The sequence below is a fragment of the Ranitomeya variabilis genome, chromosome 1 (genome assembly GCF_051348905.1).
Source record: "Ranitomeya variabilis isolate aRanVar5 chromosome 1, aRanVar5.hap1, whole genome shotgun sequence".
Taxonomy (NCBI): Eukaryota; Metazoa; Chordata; class Amphibia; order Anura; family Dendrobatidae; genus Ranitomeya; species Ranitomeya variabilis.
Window position 1 is genome coordinate 1,167,162,016 of NC_135232.1, and position 12,967 is coordinate 1,167,174,982.

Here is a 12,967-nt window from a genome sequence, read left to right on the forward strand (position 1 = left end):
CAGTATAGTTCCATCTTCCGAGAGCTTGTCCCTCTATAGGCTTGCTATGATCTCTGCCTGCAGAGATCATGACAATGGGCATTACAAGTCTAGGAGACCCACTCCTTTACATTGGGCCTAGTTTTTAATGAGGCCTTCAGCAATGTCTCCTCATTCTCCACCACTAGATCACCATGTGTTCACGTGTTTCGTGCTGCTACAGACAGTCAATTTTTTGGCATGGGTGTCTATGATGCCCATAGTATATTTTTTAAAAATGTAACCGCATAATGTAAGGCGGCCCTTGCATTCAATGCATAAGAAACCAGTATGGCAGGACCAACTGAATAATGTGAACTCGGGTTTTCCTGTGGCCATCCACTACTTAGGTTCAAAGGCTTATTGGGTGTATATGGCTTGATTACAGGGCAGGCCTTGCATTCAATGCAACATTTTTTCAGGAAGCCCTCCTGTACCTCTCGTGAAAGGGGTATTGGGGTGCGTTGTAATTCTTGGCAGCCCAGCCACTCGCTGCATAGGCAATAACAGCATAGGAGACCCACTGTTTAATAATGGCCCTTTAAGAAGATTAATGCCGCCTGATGTACCAGTAAAAATAGGCTCTGTGACTTTAAGAGTTCCTCATTCATAAAAAAAACCAGATGGGTCTGCTTATGTGTCACACACCACATGGCCAGCTAGGGGGGTTACATGTTACAATGACATTTCCCAGTGAATGCATTTGTAGTGGTTGAAAGCAATGTTAAAGATGAAAAACGCATCAAAACGCTGCGTGTGCACATAGCCCAAGTGGTGGAGGAACATTTTGGTCTGGGGTTAATTATTTTGTCGTATATCGTATATGCAAGTCATTAGCCTGGAAATGATGTACCGGTACCTTAACATATTTCCCAGCAAAATGCAATTTGGTGACGTTTTTGAATGGTTTTTGGTGCGCCAGTAAAAATGGTGTGAAACTCTGACAACATTGCTTACAGCTGGGACCTAGGAGTCAGGAAAGCTTCCAGGGGCGATCCCCATGATGTTCCTGTGTCATTTGAGCAGTGTTTCCATCATTTTTAGACGTTTTTAGACCTTAAAAGGACTCCACGGGGGGATCTCGGTAAAAAGACTTGGGTCTCCATAGACTTACATTGGGCTCGTTGCTTGGGTCGAGTACCCGAGTATTCCAATCTGCTCAACCCGAGCAACGAGCACCCGAGCATTTTAGTGCTCGCTCATCACTAGCGCTGATATATGTACTACTGTACCTAAGCTATTGAATAATGTATGTGTGAAAAAAGAATCTAAGGCTGAGCCTTCCATAATGTATCCTAGACCCTGGATAACCACTGCTGAATGGGTAAGTGAGTGTCCACACTGAGGGTGGGTGGGCGAAGCGGGTAGGAAGCCCCCTTATGGGTACTAGATCCAAGAGACAGTAGCCCGTTTGTGGACACCAACTGACCCTGAGGCAGAGGTTATACCATTTACAAAAGGGGGAAATTGATATAGAAGGGTTAATGTTTTTCCTTCTTTTGCTAGAATTTGTTTTTATATTGTTGTAGCCTTATAGTCTCCGATTCAAGGATTTTATACTTCTTATCTCATATGAAATGCAAGAACATGTTTTTGGTATATGGTAAATAAAGGTCATCATGACCTGGGTAACAGGGGGGCTACATGAGTTACATTGCTTTAAACGGTATAAAATACTGCTTCTTGTGTGAATAAACCAGAAAAGTGACTTGCTGACAACCAGTGCGCATTCTTTTCTCCGAGCGCTCGTTATTTGTGAGCCAAACCTCTTAATTCGGCTTCACTGGAGATCCGGCATATCTGACTTTGGGTCTGAACAAAAACAGCTACAACATCTCTGTCTACCACCTTCCCGTCCTCTCCACAGTGCTGCACCACCCTACATCTCATCATCTCTGTCTACCACATACCTGTCCTCTCCACAGTGCTGCACCACCCTACATCTCCTCCTCATCTCTGTCTACCACCTACCTGTCCTCTCCACAGTGCTGCACCACCCTACATCTCCTCATCTCTGTCTACCACATACCTGTCCTCTCCACAGTGCTGCACCACCCTACATCTCCTCATCTCTGTCTACCACCTACCTGTCCTCTCCACAGTGCTGCACCGCCCTACATCTCCTCATCTCTGTCTACCACATATCCGTCCTCTCCACACTGCTGCACCACCCTACATCTCCTCATCTCTGTCTACCACATACCTGTCCTCTCCACAGTGCTGCACCACCCTACATCTCCTCATCTCTGTCTACCACCTACCTGTCCTCTCCACAGTGCTGCACCACCTTACATCTCCTCATCTCTGTCTACCACCTACCCGTCCTCTCCACAGTGCTGCACCACCCTACATCTCCTCATCTCTGTCTACCACATACCTGTCCTCTCCACAGTGCTGCACCACCCTACATCTCCTCATCTCTGTCTACCACCTACCTGTCCTCTCCACAGTGCTGCACCACCTTACATCTCCTCATCTCTGTCTACCACCTACCCGTCCTCTCCACAGTGCTGCACCACCCTACATCTCATCTCTGTCTACCACCTACCTGTCCTCTCCACAGTGCTGCACCGCCCTACATCTCATCATCTCTGTCTACCACCTACCTGTCCTCTCCACAGTGCTGCACCACCTTACATCACCTCATCTCTGTCTACCACCTGCCTGTCCTCTCCACAGTGCTTCACCACCCTACATCTCCTCATCTCTGTCTACCACATACCTGTCCTCTCCACAGTGCTGCACCACCCTACATCTCATCATCTCTGTCTACCACATACCTGTCCTCTCCACAGTGCTGCACCACCCTACATCTCATCATCTCTGTCTACCACATACCTGTCCTCTCCACAGTGCTGCACCACCCTACATCTCATCATCTCTGTCTACCACATACCTGTCCTCTCCACAGTGCTGCACCACCCTACATCTCATCATCTCTGTCTACCACCTACCTGTCCTCTCCACAGTGCTGCACCACCTTACATCTCCTCATCTCTGTCTACCACCTACCTGTCCTCTCCACAGTGCTTCACCACCCTACATCTCCTCATCTCTGTCTACCACATACCTGTCCTCTCCACAGTGCTGCACCGCCCTATATCTCCTCATCTCTGTCTACCACATACCTGTCCTCTCCACAGTGCTGTACCACCCTACATCTCCTCATCTCTGTCTACCACATACCTGTCCTCTCCACAGTGCTGCACCACCTTACATCTCCTCATCTCTGTCTACCACCTACCTGTCCTCTCCACAGTGCTGCACCACCCTACATCTCCTCATCTCTGTCTACCACATACCTGTCCTCTCCACAGTGCTGCACCACCCTACATCTCCTCATCTCTGTCTACCACCTACCTGTCCTCTCCACAGTGCTTCGCCGCCTTACATCTCCTCATCTCTGTCTACCACTCTGCCCGTCCTCTCCACAGTGCTGCACCGCCCTACATCTCCTCATCTCTGTCTATCACTCTATCCATCCTCTCTACAATGCTGCACCACCCTACATCTCCTCATCTGTCTACCACTCTGCCCGTCCTCTCCACAGTGCTGCACCGCCTTGCATCTCCTCATCTGTCTACCACTCTGCCCGTCCTCTCCACAGCGCTGCACCACCCTACATCTCCTCATCTCTGTCTACCACCTACCCGTCCTCTCCACAGTGCTGCACCACCCTACATCTCCTCATCTCTGTCTACCACCTACCTGTCCTCTCCACAGTGCTGCACCACCCTAGATCTCCTCATCTCTATCTACCACCTACCCGTCCTCTCCACAGTGCTGCACCGCCCTACATCTCCTCATCTCTATCTACCACCTACCCGTCCTCTCCACAGTGCTGCACCACCCTACATCTCATCATCTCTGTCTATCACTCTATCCATCCTCTCCACAGTGCTGCATTGCTCTACATCTCCTCATCATCTCTGTCTACCACTCTACCCATCCCATTGACCAAGAGTGAGACAGAGGCTGCAAGGATATAGACAGAGTTGACAGGAAGAGCCGAGTCTGCCTGGAAGGCAGGGAGGATAAGAAGATGTCTCTGTGTTTAACTTGTGCTGCCTGTTTGAGGAATGCAGATAAGAAGCTGTCTCTGTGTTTAACTTGTGCTGCCTGTGAGATGAATACGCTGCTGCTTAGTAAAGTTCAACTGTTAGAAAAAGATTCCATCTCTGAAGTGATTTGGTTGAGCTCATGAATGCGGAGCCGACCTGACAGCAGCTGAGAAGCCTCTGACAATAATCGTGAGTGTGTTTCTGTGTACACTGCACATGCAACAGAAGGGACATTGTATTTCATTTGTAGGGCACCAGGGTGTGGGAACGCTACGGCCCGTTGCCACGACTACCACACTGGCCGCCTTACATTCGCATAAAAGCCAGAGTCGTCCCCACAGACTCAGCGCCCTTCCAGCTTAGCTCAGCACTAAGGACTTCAGAATGATGAGAGTGATGAGCAGATACTCCCACCTGCCACAGATATTTGAACTGCCATGACCTAGAAAATAGAATAATGGGAACCCCAAAATACTAGATACTCACAGTTCTGCGGCCAGGAGACCAGAATAGATTGAAGATGGTGAATTCTTAAGGCCAAGATGGCAAGAGAAAGATAAAGAGACATCTGCAGAGCAAATAAAAACAACCAGGTTTCAATAAAAAGTATGTAACCCCATATGGTAAAATCCCACAGTATGTCATACACATCTACATCATCATATAGATCCCATCCACCTCATCCCAAACCTCACCACAGACTTCATAGCAACCCTAACCCACCACTTTAACCAGTCACTAACGACTGGTGCCTTCTCCTCATGCTTCAAACATGCCTTGATCACACCCATCCTCAAAAGCCCTTCCTTGACCCATCCTCTCTGTCTAGCTATCACCCGATATCACTTTTACCCTATGCCCCAAAACAACTGGAACAACTCGTCCATCTTGAACTGTCCTCTTACTCTCTCTTTGACTGCTTACAAACTGGCTTCCGACTGCACCATTCCACTAAAGCTGCCCTGACTAAAGTCACCAATGACCTACTAACTGCCAAAACCAAGGGACACTACTATGTCCTCCTCCTCCTGGACCTGTCCTCTGCCTTTGACATGGTGGACCATTCCCTCTAAGTACAGCCTCACTCATTTCTTGGCATCACAGACTTTGCCCTATCATGGATCGCGTCATACCTAACAGACCTGACATTCAGCATCATCCACTCACGCTCCACCTCCTCATCTTACCCCTATCTGTTGGTGTCCGCCAAGGTTAATTTCTAGAGGACCCCTGCTCTTCTCCATCTACACATTCGGACTGGGACAGCTGATAGAGTCCGACAGCTTTCAGTATCACCTCTATGCTGATGACACACAGATCTACATCTCTGGACCAGATATCACCTCCCTACTAACCAGAATCCCTCAATGTCTGTCCACTATTTTGTCCTTCTTCTCCGCTAGATTTCTAAAACTTAACATGGACAGAATTGAATTTATCATCTTTTTATCCTAGTGTTCTGGTTGTAGTCATACTCTAGCTGTGTGTACATACCATGATGTAGAAGTGTTCTAGTTGTCATCATCCACTGGCTATGTGTACATGTACTAGTGTAGTAGAGCTCTGGCTGTAGCCACCAGGACATGTACACACAACCAGAGCATAACTACAACCAGAGTATATCCTGGTGTAGTAGTACTCTGGTTGCAGTCATGCTCTGGCTGTTTGTACATGTTGTGGTATAGTAGTACTCGGGTTGTAGTCATTCCTTTGTTGTGTTGACATGTCCTGGTTGTAGTTATGCTCTGGCTGTGTGTATATGTTGTTGTGCAGTAGTGGTTTTGTTGTAGTCACCAGGACATGTACACACAGCCAGAGCATGAATACAACCAGAGTATGTCCTGGTGTAGTAGTGCTCTGGCTGTTTGCACATGTTGTGATATATTAGTACACGCATTGTAGTCATGCCTTGGGTGTGTTGACATGTCCTGGTGTAATAGTGCTCCTGTTGTAGTCATGCTCTGCCTGTGTTGACATGTCTTGATATCAGTCTAGCATCTTACATGGGTATCATGGTGCTGGAGAGTCGATTGTTCTTACCTTTCCTGCTATTCAGTATGATGAGTGAGTTCTAGTGTTGACATGTTTTATAAAGGATGAGTTGCTGTGTGGGGGGCAGATGAGGGCGGCTGAGCGATAAGGTGATTAGAAGTGTTAAAGAAAGAGGAACACTATATTTATCATGATGGAGGAAGGTTTAGGCCATGGTATCTAACCACAGATTCCCCTGATGACATGGAGACTTTACTCACTAGAAATCCCCCAATGTTTGTGGATGAAAGGTGAAGAGCATCTACCTCCGCAGCGCATCACATTGCCATCTCGAGCCTCACCATGCTCCTCCGCCAAGCCGAATCTCCTTCTGATGTAAGGAGATGCAGCAAAGGTCCTCTCCTGCTTTTTTCACCTTTTACTTTATAGCTGTTTTTGTCCATTTTAGTTTGGTTATTTACCTATTTTTAATCATATTAACATGGGACCTTTTGTGGCGCCCCAGGGTCACAGTGGTATTGCTTTCCTCCCGGGGAGAGTGATGCTACGTTTGGAGGCAAGGAAGGATAACTGCATCCAGGTACCACAAACATGCAACACTTCACACTCCGGGCCACCAGGGGGAGCTTTATAACTGGTGGTCTGTAGGGAAAGTCAGTCAGTCTTTCAGGGAAGCTGTTCCAGGCAGGAGCGAATTCCTGTCAGAGGACAGAGAAGAGGGTCCACGGAGTTGTGCATGCCTACAGAGCTGCAGCTCCCAGAAAGAGACATTTGAAGGCCGAATTGTTCGCAGCGAGCATGCAGGAGAGGAAGCACAGGAGAGGATATCAGAAGGGGACCAGCCCCGAGCAGGCTGCCTCCTTCTGAGACGCAGAGACCGGTAGCCGGAACACTGAGGTTGTAAGGACCTCTATGACATACCTCATCAGAGACCAGCAGGACAGCTGAACTCTACGTTACCTGTCCGACCTAACACCCAGGAGGCATGGTGACAACCCTTAGAGGCTGGGGCGTGCTAGAGTCCCTATAAACCGCCTCAAGTCACCAGTCATACGGGTATGTCCTATCCAATCCGGGGGACAGAGAGAGATAACATCTGTGAGGACCTTATGAGAAGCTTAGCAGTAAGGGACTACACCACCACGGTGCTAGAGGAAAGGCTTTTATTCTCCACCTGGACAAGGGAACTCTGGACTTGCCTCCAAACCGGCCAGACTCTGCCTGCCCTGTGGTCTGGTGCTCTGGACTGTGGATGCTGAAGTCTTCAGTAACGGTAAAGAGACTGCAACCTTGTGTCCTCGTTCTTCACTGCGCCTCTCACCATTCACCATCTACATACTGGAAAGCCCTGGGGATATACTTCAACTGTGGGAAGGTATACCATCTAGCTGCCATAACATCACCCTTTAAAGCAGTGTTGGTCACCCTGACTGAATACCACAGGTGGCGTCACGAACATAAACTTTATCCCTTTAAAAACCTTTCCCTTTTATACGGATGTCCCAGGGCCATGGACTGGGTCAGCCACCGTGACATCCCTCCCTGTGAACCGCAGGACCCGGTACCGAGTACCCCACTGCCCTGACGGGGCGCTCCACTTTCGTACATTAAAGCTCAAAACTGTAATCACTTTGCCTGTCGCCCTAAAGAGTGTAAGTGTCTCCGTAGTGAGTACGTGGTAGATTGTGCATGTGACCAGTGTACGACCTGCGGGCAGAGACCACACTGTGTGTAAAGAGTAAGTGGTAGATTGTGCCTGTTTCCGGTGTACGACCTGTGGACAGTGACCACGCTGTGTGTGAAGAGTAAGTGGTAGATTGTGCCTGTGACTGGTGTATGGCCTGTGGGTAGAGACCACACTGTGTGTAAAGAGTAAGTGGTAGATTGTGCCTGTGACCGGTGTATGGCCTGTGGGCAGAGAGTACACTGTGTGTAAAGAGTAAGTGGTAGATTGTGCCTGTGACCGGTGTATGGCCTGTGGGCAGAGAGTACACTGTGTGTAAAGAGTAAGTGGTAGATTGTGCCTGTGACCGTGTATGGCCTGTGGGCAGAGACCACACTGTGTGTAAAGAGTAAGTGGTAGATTGTGCCTGTGACCGCTGTATGACCTGCGGGCAGAGACCACACTGTGTGTAAAGAGTAAGTGGTAGATTGTGCCTGTGACCGCTGTATGACCTGCGGGCAGAGACCACAGTGTGTAAAGAGTAAGTGGTAGATTGTGCCTGTGACCGGTGTATGGCCTGTGGGCAGAGAGTACACTGTGTGTAAAGAGTAAGTGGTACATTGTGCCTGTGACCGGTGTATGGCCTGTGGGCAGAGAGTACACTGTGTGTAAAGAGTAAATGGTACATTGTGCCTGTGACCGGTGTATGGCCTGTGGGCAGAGACAACACTGTGTGTAAAGAGTAAGTGGTAGATTGTGCCTGTGACCGGTGTATGGCCTGTGGGCAGAGACCACACTGTGTGTAAAGAGTAAGTGGTAGATTGTGCCTGTGACCGGTGTATGGCCTGTGGGCAGAGACCACACTGTGTGTAAAGAGTAAGTGGTAGATTGTGCCTGTGACCGGTGTATGGCCTGTGGGCAGAGAGTACACTGTGTGTAAAGAGTAAGTGGTAGATTGTGCCTGTGACCGGTGTATGACCTGCGGGCAGAGACCACACTGTGTGTAAAGAGTAAGTGGTAGATTGTGCCTGTGACCGGAGTATGGTCTGCGGGTAGAGAGTGCACTGTGTGTAAAGAGTAAGTGGTAGATTGTGCCTGTGACCGGTGTATGGCCTGTGGGCAGAGACTGCACTGTGTGTAAAGAGTAAGTGGTAGATTGTGCCTGTGACCGGTGTATGGCCTGTGGGCAGAGACCACACTGTGTGTAAAGAGTAAGTGGTAGATTGTGCCTGTGACTGGTGTATGGCCTGTGGGCAGAGACCACACTGTGTGTAAAGAGTAAGTGGTAGATTGTGCCTGTGACCGGTGTATAGCCTGTGGGCTGAGACCACACTGTGTGATAAGAGTAAGTGGTAGATTGTGCCTGTGACCGGTGTATGGCCTGTGGGCAGAGACCACACTGTGTGTAAAGAGTAAGTGGTAGATTGTGCCTGTGACCGGTGTATGGCCTGTGGGTAGAGAGTGCACTGTGTGTAAAGAATAAGTGGTAGATTGCGCCTGTGACCGGTGTATGGCCTGTGGGCAGAGACCACACTGTGTGTAAAGAGTAAGTGGTAGATTGTGCCTGTGACCGGTGTATGGCCTGCGGACAGAGATCACACTGTGTGTAAAGAGTAAGTGGTAGATTGTGCCTGTGACTGGTGTATGGCCTGTGGGCAGAGACCACACTGTATGTAAAGAGTAAGTGGTAGATTGTGCCTGTGACTGGTGTATAGCCTGTGGGCAGAGACCACACTGTGTGTAAAGAGTAAGTGGTAGATTGTGCCTGTGACCAGTGTACGACCTGTGGGTAGAAACCACACTGTGTGTAAAGAGTAAGTGGTAGATTGTGCCTGTGACTGGTGTATGGCCTGTGGGTAGAGAGTGCACTGTGTGTAAAGAGTAAGTGGTAGATTGTGCCTGTGACCGGTGTATGACCTGTGGGCAGAGAGTACACTGTGTGTAAAGAGTAAGTGGTAGATTGTGCCTGTGACCGGTGTACGACCTGTGGGCAGAGACCGCACTGTGTGTAAAGAGTAAGTGGTAGATTGTGCCTGTGACAGGTGTATGGCCTGTGGGTAGAGAGTGCACTGTGTGTAAAGAGTAAGTGGTAGATTGTGCCTGTGACCGGTGTTCGACCTGTGGGTAGAGAGTGCACTGTGTGTAAAGAGTAAGTGGTAGATTGTGCCTGTGACCGGTGTATGGCCTGCGGACAGAGATCACACTGTGTGTAAAGAGTAAGTGGTAGATTGTGCCTGTGACTGGTGTATGGCCTGTGGGCAGAGACCGCACTGTATGTAAAGAGTAAGTGGTAGATTGTGCCTGTGACTGGTGTATGGCCTGTGGGCAGAGACCACACTGTGTGTAAAGAGTAAGTGGTAGATTGTGCCTGTGACCGGTGTACGACCTGTGGGTAGAAACCACACTGTGTGTAAAGAGTAAGTGGTAGATTGTGCCTGTGACTGGTGTATGGCCTGTGGGTAGAGAGTGCACTGTGTGTAAAGAGTAAGTGGTAGATTGTGCCTGTGACCGGTGTATGGCCTGTGGGTAGAGAGTGCACTGTGTGTAAAGAGTAAGTGGTAGATTGTGCCTGTGACCGGTGTATGGCCTGTGGGCAGAGACCACACTGTGTGTAAAGAGTAAGTGGTAGATTGTGCCTGTGACCGGTGTACGACCTGTGGGTAGAGAGTGCACTGTGTGTAAAGAGTAAGTGGTAGATTGTGCCTGTGACCGGTGTATGGCCTGCGGACAGAGATCACACTGTGTGTAAAGAGTAAGTGGTAGATTGTGCCTGTGACAGGTGTATGGCCTGTGGGTAGAGAGTGCACTGTGTGTAAAGAGTAAGTGGTAGATTGTGCCTGTGACCGGTGTTCGACCTGTGGGTAGAGAGTGCACTGTGTGTAAAGAGTAAGTGGTAGATTGTGCCTGTGACCGGTGTATGGCCTGCGGACAGAGATCACACTGTGTGTAAAGAGTAAGTGGTAGATTGTGCCTGTGACTGGTGTATGGCCTGTGGGCAGAGACCGCACTGTATGTAAAGAGTAAGTGGTAGATTGTGCCTGTGACTGGTGTATGGCCTGTGGGCAGAGACCACACTGTGTGTAAAGAGTAAGTGGTAGATTGTGCCTGTGACCGGTGTACGACCTGTGGGTAGAAACCACACTGTGTGTAAAGAGTAAGTGGTAGATTGTGCCTGTGACTGGTGTATGGCCTGTGGGTAGAGAGTGCACTGTGTGTAAAGAGTAAGTGGTAGATTGTGCCTGTGACCGGTGTATGGCCTGTGGGTAGAGAGTGCACTGTGTGTAAAGAGTAAGTGGTAGATTGTGCCTGTGACCGTGTATGGCCTGTGGGCAGAGACCACACTGTGTGTAAAAAGTGGTAGATTGTGCCTGTGACCGGTGTACGACCTGTGGGTAGAGAGTGCACTGTGTGTAAAGAGTAAGTGGTAGATTGTGCCTGTGACTGGTGTATGGCCTGTGGGCAGAGACCACAATGTGTGTAAAGAGTAAGTGGTAGATTGTGCCTGTGACCGGTGTACGACCTGTGGGTAGAAACCACACTGTGTGTAAAGAGTAAGTGGTAGATTGTGCCTGTGACTGGTGTATGGCCTGTGGGTAGAGAGTGCACTGTGTGTAAAGAGTAAGTGGTAGATTGTGCCAGTGACCGGTGTACGACCTGTGGGTAGAGAGTGCACTGTGTGTAAAGAGTAAGTGGTAGATGTAACAACTCTGCTGGCATCACGGCATGGCCTCGCATCTCTCACACTATCTTACCCACTGCTCCAGGTCATGTTGTGGTTTCTGTTTCTTGCCAGCTCCATGTTCTGTGTCTCTGCTCTCTGCATGCTTCATAGTTCTGTGTATAGAGGGGCGGCGCCTGAACTCTCTGGTTCTTATAGGAATCAGGTGCATCTGTCCAATCTGTTCCTGACCAATTGCCAGGAGACCTCCACTATTTAGTTCTGCTCCACCCAGTGGACTGGTCCTGTGCAATGTGTTAGCTCAGTTAGTGTCTTGCTTCTGAGTTTGCCTGGCCTTGCTCTGAGTTACTCCCTCTCTGGAGGATTCTCTGTGTTATTTCCTTGGTCTTGTTGTCCGCCCACCAGGAGGCAGAATATCCTGGTCCCAGTGTCTTTGTCCTTGTGTCTTGTTCCATTGCCTTGTCTGTACTTAGACTTACCTCGGTCTTCTAGTCTTGGGCTTCCTTCCCTGTTGTCTTTCCTTGTATTCTCAGTCTGCTTACACTCCGCACTCTTGCAGCTCTGCCTGCTCTGGACCTTTGTTACTTTACCACTGCTCCTCACTTCTGCGTTTCTGCTCCTTTGTACTCTGCTTATCTTCTGCTGTTGCAGTTATCCCTTGCTGCAGCTTCTCTCCACATTCTTTGTGGCTCAGCTCAGCTTTGCTGCAGAGACCCCTCCCGCAGCACCTCTCCGCTCCTTGCGGTTCTACCTGGCTCCGCTCCTTGCGGTTCTACCTGGCTCCGCTCCTTGCGGTTCTACCTGGCTCCGCTCCTTGCGGTTCTACCTGGCTCCGCTCCTTGCGGTTCTACCTGGCTCCGCTCCTTGCGGTTCTACCTGGCTCCGCTCCTTGCGGTTCTACCTGGCTCCGCTCCTTGCGGTTCTACCTGGCTCCGCTCCTTGCGGTTCTACCTGGCTCCGCTCCTTGCGGTTCTACCTGGCTCCGCTCCTTGCGGTTCTACCTGGCTCCGCTCCTTGCGGTTCTACCTGGCTCCGCTCCTTGCGGTTCTACCTGGCTCCGCTCCTTGCGGTTCTACCTGGCTCCGCTCCTTGCGGTTCTACCTGGCTCCGCTCCTTGCGGTTCTACCTGGCTCCGCTCCTTGCGGTTCTACCTTACTTATTCCTAGGTCCTCGTGTCTGAACAGGTTCTTACCCGTTCTACATACCTGCCTGCAGACCGGTCCTGCCAGAGAGCCAGCCGTGCCCGCCTGACAGTGTTCCTGTTGTACCCGTCTGCCTGCCTATGTGCCAGCCGTGCCCGCTTGCTTGTCTATGTTCCGTTCCCCGGTGGGATCAGCAGCCACAACCAGACTCCACCCTGGAGTGGTACCTGGTAGCTTCCTATTGCACAAGTCTGACCTCACCATCAGAGGCTCCAGCGAACACCTAGGAAGCTACTTAGTTACGCCCCTTCCAGGGAGGTTTGGTCTGTGGTCCAGTGGGGCCACTCCCCCGCACGCCCGCGCCAACCAGTCTGGGCGCGAGCATGACAGTAGATTGTGCCTGTGAACGTTG

General features: G+C 50.0%; 1 protein-coding gene across 1 annotated transcript in view; it reads right to left on the reverse strand.

Moving 5' to 3' along the window:
- Positions 1 to 12,967, reverse strand: part of LOC143793334 (interleukin-12 subunit beta-like) — a 71,298-nt gene that overhangs the window by 30,585 nt on the left and 27,746 nt on the right. Inside the window, exon 2 of the mRNA XM_077280218.1 lies at positions 4,566 to 4,647. Within this exon, the coding sequence (XP_077136333.1) occupies positions 4,566 to 4,647 (82 nt within the window). The remainder of the gene's footprint in view (positions 1 to 4,565; positions 4,648 to 12,967) is intronic.